Source organism: Mercenaria mercenaria, chromosome 19 (genome assembly GCF_021730395.1).
Source record: "Mercenaria mercenaria strain notata chromosome 19, MADL_Memer_1, whole genome shotgun sequence".
Classification (NCBI taxonomy): domain Eukaryota; kingdom Metazoa; phylum Mollusca; class Bivalvia; order Venerida; family Veneridae; genus Mercenaria; species Mercenaria mercenaria.
This window is the reverse complement of record NC_069379.1, coordinates 29,305,076-29,322,177: the sequence shown is the minus strand read 5'-3', so window position 1 is coordinate 29,322,177 and position 17,102 is coordinate 29,305,076. Positions and strand designations below refer to the sequence as shown.

At 34.6% G+C, this 17,102-nt stretch overlaps 1 protein-coding gene across 1 annotated transcript; it reads right to left on the bottom strand.

Moving 5' to 3' along the window:
• Nucleotides 1–342: 342 nt before the first annotated feature.
• Nucleotides 343–12,047, bottom strand: LOC123542723 (uncharacterized). Its single transcript, XM_053530803.1, has 8 exons — nt 11,932–12,047; nt 8,901–9,046; nt 8,064–8,144; nt 6,421–6,535; nt 3,716–3,866; nt 2,485–2,563; nt 1,038–1,157; nt 343–543 (listed from the first exon to the last, which is right to left on the bottom strand). Exons 1-8 carry the CDS (start codon nt 12,038–12,040, stop codon nt 352–354), a joined length of 993 nt encoding a protein of 330 aa, XP_053386778.1. The 5' UTR covers nt 12,041–12,047; the 3' UTR covers nt 343–351.
• Nucleotides 12,048–17,102: the final 5,055 nt, after the last annotated feature.

The following is a 17,102-nucleotide window of genomic DNA, read 5'->3' as shown; positions in this document are numbered from 1 at the left end:
TTGCTCTTTTCCTAGACTGGCTGCTTTAAGACAGGAAGAAATCAATATTAAGCCCCAATATATTTTGAAATTTAACGTTATGTGTATGCGAATTTCCTATATGTTATGTAAGACTATCTAAATTCAAATGTGTGCCCAACCATATATGTAGTTTTGTGTGAAAAGGAAACTTTTTTCTATGCTTTTCACTCGATTTTTCGAAAGGTTCTTTCACCAAAATAGCAAATTGACCATTGTGACCTCAGATTTATGATCTCGCAATTCTGAAGTGATATTGTTAAGCATTTTATAACATGTTTATGAACAAGATAAATAATTAAAGGAACAAAAAGGCCACTCGTTACCAAATTCTTACCCTGTAATTACTTGCAAATGGTTAAAACTGGTCGATCCATTGCACTCCTGTCGCATGTAAAGTGCAAATTCAACCCACAGGCCAGTGTCACCTAAATAATTTCCATTTTCATCAAAATACAATCTTGAAATCAGAGTTTCATTCTCGTTACTGTTCTTGATTGGATCAATTGAATCAAATTCGTTGTTCTGAAAATGGAAAGCGATAAATCATAATGTAAATATCCTTTCTTGTGCAAGGAAATAATACGACGTGCAATAAGTAACGGTCTATTTTAATTACTAACTGCTACGGACTGTTGGACTGACTGAAAAGCGCAATTCTATAGACCCTGAAACTGGTAAGACCACCAGTAGGGGAATAACTAGTACCCTAACGCTGATGACCATGTTTTTCTGGTAGATGTTCACCTAAGAACCATTGTCGAGAAATCATTTGGAAATTGGACCAGCGGTTTCTGTGAAGAAAAATGTATCAATCAACGACATGGGGAAAAACTGACGTCGCAAGTGTTGTCATACATCTGTTACGTGTCGATAGACAGTGATCGTACACTTTTCCCTGGCTAGTATATATCCAGTGATTGTACACGTTTCCGTTTACTGGCATATGTTATAGGATTCTGTCCTGTGAAAATGTATTACTACTTATGGTATGGTATAAAAAAATAATGTATACTTACTTCCATAGACGGAAAGTCAATGCTATGGAGCCAGACAGCAAGGTCAACTGGTTTTGTGACATCATCAAATGTTTTAAATGAAAATCCCCATTCGCTCACACTAGGGAAATACATCGCCACCTAGGTACATATTCAAGCAAAATTACACACATATTAAGTTGGATGTTGATACTTGAATATTTGAATTAAAAAAGTTGCCACTTGGTTTTTCAAAATTTATTTTCAAGTTTAATAACTTTTTAAACTCAAAATAAAGCGCATTCCAGCAAACGTCATCGGTTTGTGGGTAAAGGTATATCATTTTCATTTCGCACGAATATCCAACGTTTACTTGAAGGTGGCTGGTACTTCAAATTTTGAAAACACCCGTTCCTAAATTATACCATTTAATGCTTATTGTGCGTCTTGATATTATTGGCCAAGTCTTGAAATGTACAGAGCTCAAGGCAGCCAGTTTCTAATTCAGCTGAATAATCAACTGCCTAAAGTCCTGTCCTGGTCGTTCCGGAGACAGATGAACACATTCAAAGCGTTGCATATTGATATCTAAAATCAAACGTTAAATTGAATACTTGTATTTTTTTTAAATAGATATATTATCTTCGAAATTTGAATTTACTGAAAAATGGCAATTGCGTTGTTCTTTGAAGGTTGAAAGTGAGTAACTAATAAAGAGAATTCGAAGATTTAATATAATATGTGAATTTTGTTATCAAGGACTTTTCGTTATCAAACTGCATCCAGTTTAATATATTACTGCAGAAAATATATGTAAATGAAACACAAGTAACATTAAAGATTTAGGATACTTTCTCTTTTAAGGCGTAAAAAAATGTTTGTTTCCGATAACATGCTCGAAAAAAATAGGGAAGGTAGGTCGTTATTTTTTTTATTATTAAATGGGACGTTTCGGAAATTATTTTTGTGTCAAAAATGAATACAGATGAGGGGGTTATGCCTTTACAACATCAGTAAGTTTATTACTAACATATCTGACCATGTTTAAAGCATAAAATGTGCAGTTTTGCAACTTTTTTTGTTAAAAAGTTGAGAAAAAATATCAAGGGCCATAAAACATTTAGGATCGGGCTAAACATTTTGGGTAGGTCGGGATACCGGAAACAATCAATTGTTTGAGGCCTAAACTGACATTTTAGACATATCTCAAGAAGGTGATATTTACAATTGTACACGTACTTATATTGTACTATGCTCGCTGCTCGAAAAAAATGTATGTGTACATGTACTAAATATTCCATACAGTGTCATTTTAAATCAGTGATTTCAATAATATTCGGCAACTTGTTTTGAAAACAAAATCAAAACAAAATCAGCATAGGACATATTCATAAATCTGGCTGGTAGTAAATAGTTAACATATTTTTCAGTTTCTATCGATTTGAAAATATGAAATGAACTTTGTCGCTTGAAAATAAATTATTCTTACAGTGTTCATTGCCAATGTAAAAAAGTTCTCAGCTTCATATTGGGCCTTTGTGGCGTTCCCTCCAACAAAATCCTGAAAACTGGAAAGTAAATGAAAATGATCATACTAAAAATAGAGGCTTCTTTAAGGTGATGTATAACAATCTGCAATTTCCTTTGATCTATGAATACTTCATATTCCACTTTGGCATCTTCCAGTTAGAACGGAAAGCTTTATTCACGACTGAAACATCGCGAAATAGAATACAAGCTTACGAATCGCATGGATAAACAAATAAGACTCTTTCCAAAACGCATGCTCCTTTGCAGCTTTTACTGTCTGTTTACGACATACCATCGTGCCGAAAACAGACAATCTATTCTAAAAGATCATTTGACAGATAATCATAGTACAAGTCAAAGGATATGGACTGACTATTTTCATTACAACTTTCCTTCCTGAAATTTTAAAAAACAAATGTATTAAGTATATACTTTACTGTAACAACAAAATTTTAATATGCGAATGCCCAACAGAGAACAGATGTTGAAAATTTACGACTGCCCTTGTGATAAAATAAATCTGTTTGTATATTCATTCTTTCAGACAGATATATTAACATGTCTCCAAGAAACAGATATCAAGTCATTTAATTCCTCGGACAGAACAACTGCAACGACACTTAAGGAACGTTATCCTTAACGTCAAAGCAGCGGAACGTTATCATTAGGCGCTGAGTAAATGTGGCACCTGTTCGTTTCGAGGTTCATGCAAAATGAATGTCATGATTTCCAATAGAACGAATAGAGGGAATGTAAGTATATTATATATATACTATATTATATACTGTTATCAAAATGTCATGTGAACTGTAAGAAAATGGTTATTGATGACTTATTTTAATGAGAAGATAGGTTGGTGCAAGTTTAAAAATCGCGATTATTTTCAAATATTTCAGGCAGTTTGATTTGTAATATCTGAAAAGTGTTTAATATCTATAATTTTCTTCTTTCAGTATAAAATACCTTCAAACCTGTATAAAAAGAATTTACTGAAAGGGAACAGACAAACAAAAAAGATTTTAGCAGGTTTAAAACGGAATCACACTGAACACATAAATTAAATGGTCAAATAATTATACTACATCCTTATAGCAAAGAAATCATTTTATTCTGAGATGTACATGCAGTGAGTTCCATAGAGGAGATACGGTAGAAAGAAGCACATTCGTGTCACACCTATGTCTACTTACATGTCCATAACGGAATCATCTATGACAAGTTTTATTTTGAGTGTGGCTGTATCATTATTGAGGTTGGGTACAACCAGGTTCGGCATTTCGGTTTCTCTTCTTTCTCGTTGGTTTCTGTTTGCTTGCCTTTTGAGTGCATCTATCCTATCTCCTTGTTTAAAAGAAGAATATTTTACAGCTTTATACCAATAAACTACATTACAGTGTAAATGTTCTATTCAATGAACTTGATTGTATTTTTAATATATACAGAACTTATATTTTGACGATAATCGATAGTCCACTACATTGTAACAGTATGACATAACTGAACAAATTACAAACATAAATATAGTTTTGGTCTTCATGCATTGTCTGTTTCAGAAAAAGTTCAATCTGCAACATTTAGATTAAGACATCAATGATATGTCAGTGGCCTGTTTGTTCAGTGCTTTCCAGGAATGATCATGATCATTTTGAAGTTTTTTTAGGGCTTCTGTTGTCTTTTCAAGATCATCCATACATCATAGGTTACTAGTATTTGTGCTGCGTGAATCCATTTCTGTAGAGTAAAGAAATTTTAAAACTGAAGATAGTCTAGTCCCTTAGATGTGGGACTGGACGCTCTCTCTCCAGCAAACAAAAATTACTATAACTGTTTTTGTTGGAAACTGACGCTATGTACAATTTCATCCTGAACTTGTCAAAGAATTGCCTACGAATCTCGTTTTACGATGTTCATATCTCCGTACACCGCGAAATTTATTTTTGCTCATCAGTTGCACCTAATTAAAACAAAGACTAGTCGGAAAAAAAAAACTTTTTCGAAATGCGACTGCTCAAGTTCTTTTACCGACTGTTGGAATTGCCTGTTGATACAGTATTTGCAATTTGTAAAAGAATTGGGCTAATAAACCTTGCATTGAGAAACTAAAACTAAAAATTCCAAAGAATATCCCTACCTGACATATTTTGGAACGTGCTTTATACTATTATTATTGCATTTAACCCAGTTTTATGAAGAATATCTTTGTAATTAGCTTCAAAACGTTTTATATTTGACTTCATTTAATACGTGTATGAAGAGCTCGTCTCCAATAGCTCAATTACTATACTCGCTAATTTGTCATATATTTTCGCGGGTACCTCTTCCAGTTTTTCGATTCAATGTAGATGTATATTATAATGAAGACAACATGGCAATGCAACATTTTTAAAATGTCTTTCATGCTTTTCAGAGGTTTAAAATGTTCTTGGAATACTCCAGTAAAAGATTATCCAAAAACAATTTAAAAACATTTCTCTGTAAACTTAGGAGAACACGTTCGTTCCTGTTCAGTAATTCGAATGTCAGTTTTGTCTCTGTGTGTGAAATCAGTACAGGTAACAAATTCTGCTGCAATACAAAAGACTCTGCTTTATTGCTTTATACAAATGTGACGAATGTTTCATACTGAGCCCAAGTAAATTTTATATAGGAGCTTATTATAGCATATATAACGACTGGCCCGAACACCATTTCCTAATTTATCCCATTTTTGCGTGTAGTAACCTTCAGGATATCTTTGCAAAACCAGAATTTTGAACATTATTATTTCTAGATGACTTAGAAACTTCTGTTTTTGTTTCTTATTAATTTTTTTGAATTTTTGTATGATACAAAAAAAAAAAACATGGATTTGAAAAAAAAATCCAATTGTATATATAAGGCGTCCGATCGGACTTTATAAAACCCCAACCAGACTTTTGTCTCTATTTGTTCCGGGCGAAAAACGTTGAACTTTGATAATAAATAGAATTCCAATTTTTATTTTTAGTTCTGATTTCATGTTTTTGTCTAGTTTAGAGACAAGTTTTTAAATAACTTTTTGCACATAATATTTTCAAGATATTACAATAATTTACCATTTATTCGTCCTTGACCCCTTAAATACAATTCAGACTAAAGTAGAAGCTTTTAATTCAATTTGATATGGTAATGAAATTTTGCGAAAAAATTGGTTTAATTTGCAAAATTATCCTGGTGTCTGTGGTGTGTAATATTGTTTCTTTCGAAACAAAGTATATATCGACACCATATTGCAATGAAGAAATCAGTGATTTGTACCACATTTGAAATTCCCATGCACGCCATTTACTTTTGTCCCGTGCACGTCCGGGTTTGCGCTGCTATGGTTTGCGTTGTAGGGATGCTGCAATGTTGAAGTGTGGCTTTCACTGTTTAATATGCATCCTTTCTTTTTTCCACTTCCCCAACACCACACCCCCACCCTTCATCTACCCCTTATCCATTTTTTTTATTTGCATATAATTAAAATGTATTTGTTGTTGGATTTTTGAAGCAACACGTCTGTTATATCTTTCCACTACAGTTTCTTTTTATTGCGAGCTTACTTTGCGATGCATGGCTCTCTTGCTGTGTTCGTGGTTGCTCTGTTCTTTCGTGAAATTTTCCCTTATCTTTCATTAGAGACATGTTAGTTTCAAAATCTTAAACTTTAAGCTCACCCCGTCTCGTTTTCAGATAGCCTTCGTTAAACGGCGACATTTTGTTTCAGATGTCTACAATTGTTGTTTCGGTATGAACTTAACTGAGTCTTAGGTACGCGTAAAGTCCCTCGGAGTCAAACACTTTTAAATACTTAACAATAGACTTAACACCAGAATGTGAACTAATTAACTGCGTTTGCTTACTTTAAGTTAATTGAAGAAATGAATAAGCTTACGATAACTCCTGTTTATGTCTGCAAAGTCCATAATAAGCTTATCATTGGGTTCTATATCCATCGCGTTGTCTTCACTCACATACGTGTACCCTTTGTTGTTTTTCTGTAGGCATTGCTAAAAAGATAAAATTAATATCACACACAAACAATCCAACAAAAATGTGTTTAGGAAAGATGATCGGCGCATATAAACTATAGATCATTTTATCAACTTTCGTGCTGAAGCAAAGTTTTAAAGTGATAAATTTTATTTCAATTCTATTTACTTAAACAGAATTGTGTAGGAATTATTGTTTCAAGCCAATGGCAGCCATTACTACTAAATCGCAGGCCCATCAAATGTTGAATCGTGATACCCGTAACAAATGTCGACTTCCTGGTGTAAGAAATAAAATAAATATATGAAACATACTTTAAAATTATTTCAAACTACTAGATCTGACATGGGTGCGTACTATTAATTTGAAGATGTTATTGAATAAGACTTTATTTAAAGTCGCAATTTAAATTCTGAATTAAAAAAGTGGAGTATTGATCAAAATTGCCTAAATTATCTATGAGCACATGCATGCAGTATATTTCATGGTATACAAGCAAACACTGGGAGAAACAAACAACAGAAATAGACTCTCTTTATGGTATACAAGCAAACACTGGGAGAAAACAACAACAGAAATAGACTCTCTTCACGGTATACAAGCAAACACTGGGAGAAAACAACAACAGAAATAGACTCTCTTCACGGTATACAAGCAAACACTGGGAGAAAAACAACAGCAGAAATAGACTCTCTTCACGGTATACAAGCAAACACTCGGAGAAAAACAACCACATCAATAGACTCTCTTCACAGTATACAAGCAAACACTCGGAGAAAACAACTACAGCAATAGACTCTTACCACGGTAACCAAGCAAACACTCGGAGAAAAACAACAACAGAAATAGAGATCTATTCACGGTATACAAGCAAACACTCGGAGAAAACCAACTACATGTACAGCAATAGAAGACTATTCACGGTAAACAATCAAACACTCGGAGAAAACCAACTACAGCAATAGAGATCTATTCACGGTATACAAGCAAACACTCGGAGAAAACCAACTACAGCAATAGAAGACTATTCACGGTATACAAGCAAACACTTGGAGAAAACCAACTACAGCAATAGAGATCTATTCACGGTATACAAGCAAACACTCGGAGAAAACCAACTACAGCAATAGAAGACTATTCACGGTATACAAGCAAACACTCGAAGAAAACCAACTACAGCAATAGACTCTCTATTTCCTACAATTATTCGGAAATGTATGTGTAATCTTTAAAGTACAAAGTAATAAAATTAATCAATAAAAATGATGATATCGATACTTATTGTATATTTAAAAATGTTGTTTCTTTTTCTGTTTAAGCATATAAACGCTTGTAGATATTCAGAAACAAATAATTATCCTCTATGTAATCTAAATTTGGTGCAATACTTGATAATTATTATTTAACTATTGTGACAGTTATATCTAATGTGAAAAATATACAAATAAACTAATTAGGACAGGACGGAAGAGTAAAATTTGATCAGCAGCGGTACAGTTTCAGGCTTATCTTTAGGAGTTAAGTTTTACAAGAGCAACCACTTACTGCTTTGCATTCCGTCGATTTACGTTTGCATTCTTTCATACAAGCCATTGATCCGTCTGATGATACATACATTGACACGTCCTGAAAAAAAATATGTCCCTGGATGGTCATTAAAACGCAGAAACGGACCTTTATTAATTGATAGGATTTAGAAATGATATATTCCAAAATGTACAGTGATTTGTCGTTGAATAAAATCATTGTCTGGAGTTGGCGCTGTCAAATCTATTCAATGAATGATAGCAGGACATTGATTATATATTATAACGCTGTTGAATAATCCTCAAACATATTTTGCCTTGTATAAGATAAAATACACGAGATTCATCTTTGAAACCGTATCATATATATACCATTATAAAACTGGCCAGAACGTTAAGAGTGTATACACAACAAATTTTTAAAGAAAATTTGCCATCCATCAGGAAGCACGCCTCTTCTAAAGAGCACGTTCTTTACATGTAGTAATATATTTTTTTTTACCTACTCGTTTGTAAACTCCGGTGAGTTTTAATGGAACCGTAAACTTTTACTTTTTCACATACTGACGTTGAAATTTCATACTGGGTACTCTACGTCATTTGTATTGTCAATACCCCTGTGTCATCACGTTACACAGTTCAGTAATGCCGATATTTTCAATTTTCTCAGTTTAAAACCCACATATATATAATTTGAAATAGTACTAATAAGAAAAAGCCGATAGGTTTGTAGTAAATTATCATTTATTTATTTTTTGCATCGAGAATAATGCACTTGAGTTTTTGCGTTAAAGTCTAGCAACATTTCAGCTGCAGAACTCTTGCAAATTTCTTGATACAAAACTTATGACCTTACCTTATTCTTTTCAGAGGGTGGTTTGCTTAGCAACGGAAGCTTCTTCTTCTTCATTTCCATATTTTCTGCTCTGCCGTCAACGCTTATCTCCATCGTTTGGATGTCTTTTGACTCTCCCGTCTTAATGTTTACGTATCCAGGTTTCGCTAAATGTTGTAAAATAAATACAGTTACTGAAAATAATTTTTGTTTCAGCAAACTTGTTTTCGAAATTTCATTTCCAGTCGTCTTTCTGATGTACCACCGCTGTGATAAAAAATCAATGGTTTTATAAAAATATCTTACGTCTAAGCGTTCAGTGTCAATCTTAGCGGAACGCTGAAAATGAATACCCGACGAAACAGGCGAAGTATTGTGAATGTTGTCAAGGATGTAGACGGTCACTTTTTGATATGTTAGAATCGAAATGATCTTGTACAGTAAGTTTCTGTTTGAATAAAACCATTGTTTGTCGTTCTGATGCCCATTACTATATAACTACAGTTGTGCCCTCGCGACATAAGTCATTCACCTCTGAATGATAAACAATTGTTTACTCCATCAATAAAGTCACTGTTGCTAGGCATATATATTTTTCCTTTAAAAAGGAAAGGTACGGAGGAGTAAATGTTCAATCATTTTCACTTATTTCCAAGTATCTGTACCAAATCTGCTCAAATACACATCATAATCGTTTAAGTTGATGGTATAACTAAACAAAATATTAATAAATAATCTTTGAAGAATATTTTATTATTAAACAAAGCGTTTAAATACTAAGATTACAAGTTTACCGTAAAGGTGATGACTATGTAAAATTAAACTACTGCTTACATAATATGCTGTATTTTAATCGAAACATTTGAAGTGCGCGCCGATTTATAATTTTATAGGCTTTTTTTATATCAAAATATTATTTCTTGATATCAAAAATTCTTTTTTTTTTCAGGCCCCCAGTGAAGGGGTAATCCAACTTATTTTCCTCGTAATTGGCGTGATAGGGGTCGAGGAGCATCCTCCTACCAACCTTACAAATAAACATGTAAATATAAGAATAAACAGAAACAAGGTAAATTTACAATAACGTATCGTTTAGAGTAGAATTATTTACAACTGAGCATTTGAGCACTGGGCAGTAATAAACAATTATTTTTCAATAAAAAATATTTATCTTATATCGCTCATAACTATAGGAAAATAAATCTATGTGATCAATACGAAACAAATAATCGCTGTTGTATCATTGACTTGTCCGAAAGATCGAAAGCTGACAAGGATGTTAAACGAAATATAACTGTATCAATACTGAAAGTTTTGGAGTTGCGTCCCTTCAATAGCAAAACGTATAAGTGATATATTATATCGTTCACATCACAGAATAATTGATGTTTAAGAAAGTCTGCGATAGTCTTATCCTTGTTTCTACATTTATACTCAGTTTGATCTTTTATAACGTTTAACACATTTCTGAAAAAGTAAAAAGTAAAATTCTTGATATCAAGAATTCCATTTCTTAATATCAGAAAATCATTTCTTGATATCGAAAAATCAGTCATATTTTTGATATCAGAAGATAGATTTCTTGATATCAAAAAAATAATTCTTGATATAAAAAAAATCGAATTTTTGATATCAAGAAATCATTTCTTGATATCAAAAAATGCCTAGAAAATGGTAAAATGGCGCCCCAAACAAACGAAGAATACCAATATCGCGTACGGAGAATACATAAGTTGCCAGTTTACAGTACGGATGATCAACATTTTTTGCTGTACTAAATTTTATTTATCTGAGCCTTCATTTTCTCCCGGGCACATGTTTGTCAATACATATTGTATTCATGTATTATGCGCAACGTTAACTAAACTATTTTATCAGTTAGTACAAACTTTTAAATTTTGCCTTGAAGGGATTTATTCAGAGATATACAGTTGTTGTGTTCTTGATGACTTGAATACATTTTGTGAACATACCGTGACATTAAATATACTACTACATACGACTTTTGTTATCCATTTTAATGCATTTTCTGAACTTATTTAAGTAATTCAAAATATTGTAAAATAGGTTTAGGATTTTTCTAATTCGGCGGTATCCGTGAAATGATATTTTAGTGTAAGCAGGTCTTAATGTGGAGGTTATCTTTAGCGCAGGGTTTTTTTTTTTTTGTATTAGAAGACAGAATAAAAGAATGTAACAGAAAAGAATAGAAGCATTATCAACGTTTCCTTAGACCCTTTAATGCATTATTTAGAGAAACAAGAGCTGACACTAGTGACAAATGCCCCCGAGCATTTATGCCAAGTAATTTTAAAATCCTTCATCGATAGCAGACTTATGGACCGGACAAGAAACAGAACATGTCAACCTTTAAGCTAAGAGTCTGGATTTTGCGCATGACACGTCGTCTCATTATGAGGAATAATTATGCCAAGTAATTTCAAAATCTCTTGACGAACGGCAGAGTTAAGAACGGGACACAAAACAGACCCTGTAAACCTTTGACTTCTGAGGCTGATCTTGACCTTAGAGCTAGGGGTAAGGGTTTTGCGCATAACACATTTTCTCATTATAGTCAACATTTATGACAAGTTGTTTCAAAATCCCTTCATGGATGGCAGAGTTATGTATCGGACGCGAAAAAGACCCTGTTTAACATTTGACATCTAAGTGTGACCTTGACCTTGGGGGTAGGGGTCTGTTTCCTGCGTATGACACATCGCCTCATTGTGGTAAACATTTATGCCAAGTTATTTCAAAATTCGTTGATGAATGGCAGAGTTACACCCCAGACAAGAATTTACACGGACGTACGCGCGGACGGACGCACACACGCACGCACGGACGGATAGTGCGATTTTAATATGCCCACATTCGGGGGCATAAAGATAAACATATGCGAACTTGAAGATCAATTGAGATATCATTATAGCAACATCCGATGAAAAACGCAGACAACAGGTGGGCGCAACAGAAACATCCACACACTTATATCCAGGAACACAAAAGCTTTAAAACTTTTAAAGAATTACAAACATAAAGAAGAACTTACTTTTACAGCATTTCTTGTCCTTCTCGATGTTTTCCTTTGCCATAACAGAGCATAACATGAAAAGTAAACAGAGTAAAATTTTAAAATAACGCAAGTCCAATTTCAACATTTCTGGTGTTTTAAGTTGATATCACTGAAATGTGTATTTTTAATTATCGTTACCAGGAGGGCGATAAAAATAGGCCAATGAGATAAAATAAATGGGTACTTATAACTTTGTAAAATGTCCTCTGCCATAATTATAGCAAATGATTTACTAAAATAGAACTATATTAAATTATACCAAATGATTACTAAAATAGAACATAAATAGAAGCAGAAATATAATAGCGAAAATCTCAATGTTAACCCTTCATCACCTCGGAAAGCCTTAAACAATTACCTCTGATGTTGTTGTTTTTTTTGTTTGTTTTTCTTTTAATGTTGCTGTTGTTTTTGCCGAAAACAGCTTACAAGAGGCAACGTGTTTTTACACACACAAAAAAACAAAAAAGAAAAACAACGTAATATTTGATCCCTACCAAAATATTACAATGATCGGGAGAAGTAAACATATTTCTTGGAAACATTTTATGCAGTATATATATATATATAGCTTATCGTTTATATGAATTCAGTGCATCATTGAGATGCAGTTAACTTGCAGAGAGGGAAAATGTAGCTTTTCTGGTCCGAATCATTAGTCTAAAATGTCACTGCTGATTTGTGAGACATGATAACAATGATTTGAGTATACATGCTGTTGTATACGCTAGTGTATCATATTACATGTAGCATGCTTGGTTAAACCGCAGGCTCTCTGTGAGGGGAGTTCTCTGATAGCGTTAGAAATGCACACACGTCTATATGTATGAATGAAGAATGAATAAATGTTTATTAGTTTATTTTGCCTTATTTATTTAAATATGAGAACCCACCTAGGTACAAACACAACAAATGGCGACGAGGATGGGATATCAATGAGTTTTAAATTTTTGGATTAAATTCCGGAAAGAAAATGATGGATTTGATTTTGTTTGACAAATTCATTAAACTGAAAAAGTTGGATTAAATTCCGAACAGAAAAAAAAAATATTGGATTAAATTCCGTGAATCAAACAAGTTAACAAAACATTGTGGATTAAATTCCCAAAAACAAAAATGTGTGCAGGATTAAATTCCGTTTCAGTAAAAAGGCAACAATTGTAAAACAATTTGGATTAAATTCGTGAAAGGGTTAAAAAAGTTAACAATAAAGAAAATGGCAAAAGCATTATCTGTACCTAGTGTGGAACACTTTAATATGACAGGAGACCCTAGTAGCTTGCCAAGCAAATGGGAGCGATGGCTGAAATCGTTTCAATACTTCGTTGTCGGTTCGGGCGTCACGGACAAATCACAAAAACGAGCACTACTGCTGCATCTGGTAGGACCGGAAGTGCAAGGGATTTTCGAAACACTGGACAATACTGGAAATGACAATAATTTTGACGCCGCAGTTGATGCATTGAATAATTATTTCAAGCCGAAACTCAATGTATCATATGAACGACACAAATTCAATTCAGGAAAACAGAAACAGAATGAAACTATCCAGGACTTTGCTACGCGACTTAAACAACTAAGTATTTCATGTGACTTTAATGACACAAATGACAGAATACGAGACCAGATTATTGAAAAGTGCACATCTACAACGTTACGCAGAAAGTTTCTCAGTAATAAAGATTTAACATTAGAAAAAGTTTTGGAACTGTCATCAACGTTCGAACGTGCACATGACAGTGCCACCAAAATGGAAAATCAAAGTACACAACAGCAACAAAAAGATGACACCACGTTTCAACTGAAACAATCGACTATGCGTCAAAGACAACAACGTGCGAACAGAGGTAGAGGCAGATTTCGTCAACAGGCACCGCCAACACATGTAGAATGTTACAGCTGTGGCCGCAGGGGTCACATGGCTAAGGACACACATTGCCCAGCAGCACGTGCAGCATGTACCAAATGTGGCTTTATTGGACATTTTGCAGTAAAGTGTAAATCTAAAAGGAAAACGATACAACCAAAACAGAAAGTTCGATCACTTGAAAATGAAACATCCTCAGACAGTGAAAACGAATATCTGTTTAATATCAAATCAATTGGGAATGTGTCAAATAAAATAACAGTCAACGTCGGTAATATTCCGCTGAATATGGTTATAGATTCAGGAGCAAGTTGTAACATTGTTGACAAAAGTACATGGAATTTTCTAAAATCACAGAAACAATTTCAATGCTTAACACATAAAAAATCCACAGACAAGAAAGTGTTCGCTTATGGAAGCAAACAACCACTCAAATTGCTTGGTATATTTTGTGCGAAAATTGAATTCAATTCAATGACTATTGATGATGTAGAATTCTCAGTTTTGGACGGTAAGGGACAAGCATTGCTTAGTAAAGACACGTCAATTAGTCTCAATGTGCTAAGGATCGGACCAAAAGTGAATTTGGTCAAAGAGGACACCATGAGCGAAAACCCAGAATTGTTCAAAGGAATAGGGAAAATGAAAGATTTTCAATTGCAAATTCCCATTGATGAAAAAATCGAGCCAGTTGTTCAATCGGTAAGGCGTATACCTTTCAGTCTCAGAGAAAAGCTAGAAAAAAAGCTATTAGAACTAGAAAACAATGATATAATCGAAAGAGTAAACAGTCCTAGCCGCTGGGTAAGCCCAGTTGTTGTAGTGCCTAAAGGAGACGACGATATTAGGCTTGTTATCGATATGAGGCGAAGCAACACGGCTGTGAAGCGGGTACGACACCCGATTTCTACCGTGGACGAGGTGCTGTACGATTTGAACGGATCAACAGTGTATAGTAAGCTAGACATTTCAAATGCCTATCATCAACTCGAGCTTCATCCTGATTCAAGGGAAATAACTACGTTCATAACTCATGTTGGAATGTTCCGTTACAAAAGATTACTCCAGGGAGTCAGCTGTGCTAGTGAAATGTTTCAGAAAGTGCTTGAACAAGTTCTACAAAATTGCCCTGGTACACGTAACATTATGGATGATATAATAGTGCACGCGCCTACAAAAGATGAACACCAGAAGTGTTTAGAAAATGTGCTCAGAATGTTACATGAAAAAGGGTTCACATTAAACCCATCAAAGTGTCAATTTGAAATGTCAAAAGTGACATTCATGGGAAACGTATTGTCCGAACACGGGGTTGGTCCATCCGAAAGTAAAGTGCGCGATGTGCTCAACGCAAGAGCACCACGAAATGCCGCGGAAGTTAGGTCATTCTTAGGATTAGTTAATTTCAATGCTAGGTATATTCAAAATCTGGCTTCAATTTCAGAACCGATGAGAAAACTTACACGAAAAAATGTCAGGTTTAAATGGGGCCGCGAAGAGCAAAATAGCTTTGATACATTGAAACAGAAATTGGCAAGCGCGGAAATATTAGGTTATTTCGACATAAATGCCAAAACACAAGTCGTGACCGACGCAAGTCCCTATGGGCTTTCAGCTGTTCTCACTCAACGTCAAGGCAATGATTACCGTGTTATTTGTTATGCTAGCCGCAGTTTAACTGATGTTGAAAGGCGGTATTCCGTGACCGAGAAAGAATGTGCTGGCGTTATTTTTGGAGTCGAGAGATTTCACACATATTTACACGGCATTGACTTTGAACTTGTTACTGATTGTAAAGCTATTCAGTACATTTTCGCGCCAAAATCAAAACCAAGTGCGCGAATCGAAAGATGGGTCTTGCGATTGCAGGGATATAGATATACAGTGCGCCATGTCCCAAGCCGCGAGAACATTTCAGATTGTCTGAGTAGATTATTGGCTGATGATAAAGAAAAACGGATGTCATATTTTATAGATGATGATAACTATATTCTGAATATAGCACGTGCCGCAACGCCTGAAGCGGTAACAACGCGAGAAATAGAAAAAGCGTCTAGATACGACCCTGAAATGTCTTCAATTCGTGATTGTTTGATGTACGGTTTATGGTACAAAATTCCATTTAAGGAATATTTGATTGTTAAAACGAATTGTCGGCTATCGGATTCTTAGTGCTTCGAGGTACGCGAATAGTGGTACCAAAAGAATTAAGAACGAAAATACTCGAAGCGGCACATAGTGGTCATCCTGGTATAGTGTCAATGAAACAGTCACTTCGTACACGCGTATGGTGGCCACAGATAGATCAAGATATAGAGAAATATTGTAAATCTTGTCATGGGTGTCAATTAGAAGGCCCTCCGGCGCCTCCGGAGCCGCTAAAAACCGACGGAACTACCTAGTGGACCGTGGGAATATTTAGCATGTGACTTATTAGGACCACTTCCGACAGGTGAACATTTAGTCGTGGTAATAGATTTTTACAGCCGATTTATGGAAATAGAAATCGTAAAATCCACCACATCGGAAAATATTGCTACAGTTCTTATGAAAATGTTTGCGAGACACGGAACATGCTTCCTTTTAAGGACTGATAATGCAAGTTTATTTACAAGTGACTATTTCAAGTCATTTCTAAAAGAACATGGCATTAAACTCACACATTCTACGCCCTTAGCGCCAAATCAAAATGGGCAAGTAGAAAGACAGATGTCAAGCATAATGAAGCGTATTCGCATAGCAATTGCTGAAAAACGTAATTGGAAACATGAGCTTCAGACATATTTATTGATGTATCGCAGTAGCCCGCATGCTACCACAGGTGTAAGTCCAGCAGAATTACTGTACGGTCGTAAAATTAGGACCAAAGTCCCATGCTTACAGGTATACGGAAAATTCGATCTTTCCGATCAATCTGTAAGAGATAGAGACTGCGAGAAAAAAGAAAAATCAAAACAGTATACGGATCAAAGAAGGAATGCGGTAGAAAATTCCATTTCTGTAGGTGATTTAGTCTTGTTAAGAAACAAAAAGAAAGATAAAACAGACACGCGTTTTTCGTCTAAACCTTATACTGTTACGCAGAAACACGGGAATTCGGTTACCATAGAGAGAGATGGGGTGCAGTATAATAGGGATGTCACTCATTTAAAAAAAGTACGAAACGCCGTTTTCGGAAAATACGTCCCATGAAAAGAAAAAGCGCATGTCGAAAAAAACAGAAAAATACAAAGATTACGTCTGTGAAAATGAGTACAGTTGACATTTGTGAAACATGGAA

What these genes read in the sequence shown, in the direction of transcription:
- LOC123542723 (XM_053530803.1), bottom strand. Translation starts at nt 12,040, where the DNA reads ATGTTGAAATTGGACTTGCGTTATTTTAAAATTTTACTCTGTTTACTT. An exon ending in AGACATAAACAGGAGTTATC is followed by an intron (nt 3,867 to 6,420) that starts GTAAGCTTATTC and finishes CTTTTAAACAAG; the next exon opens with GAGATAGGATAGATGCACTC. An exon ending in TTACATTGGCAATGAACACT is followed by an intron (nt 1,158 to 2,484) that starts GTAAGAATAATT and finishes ATATGTACCTAG; the next exon opens with GTGGCGATGTATTTCCCTAG.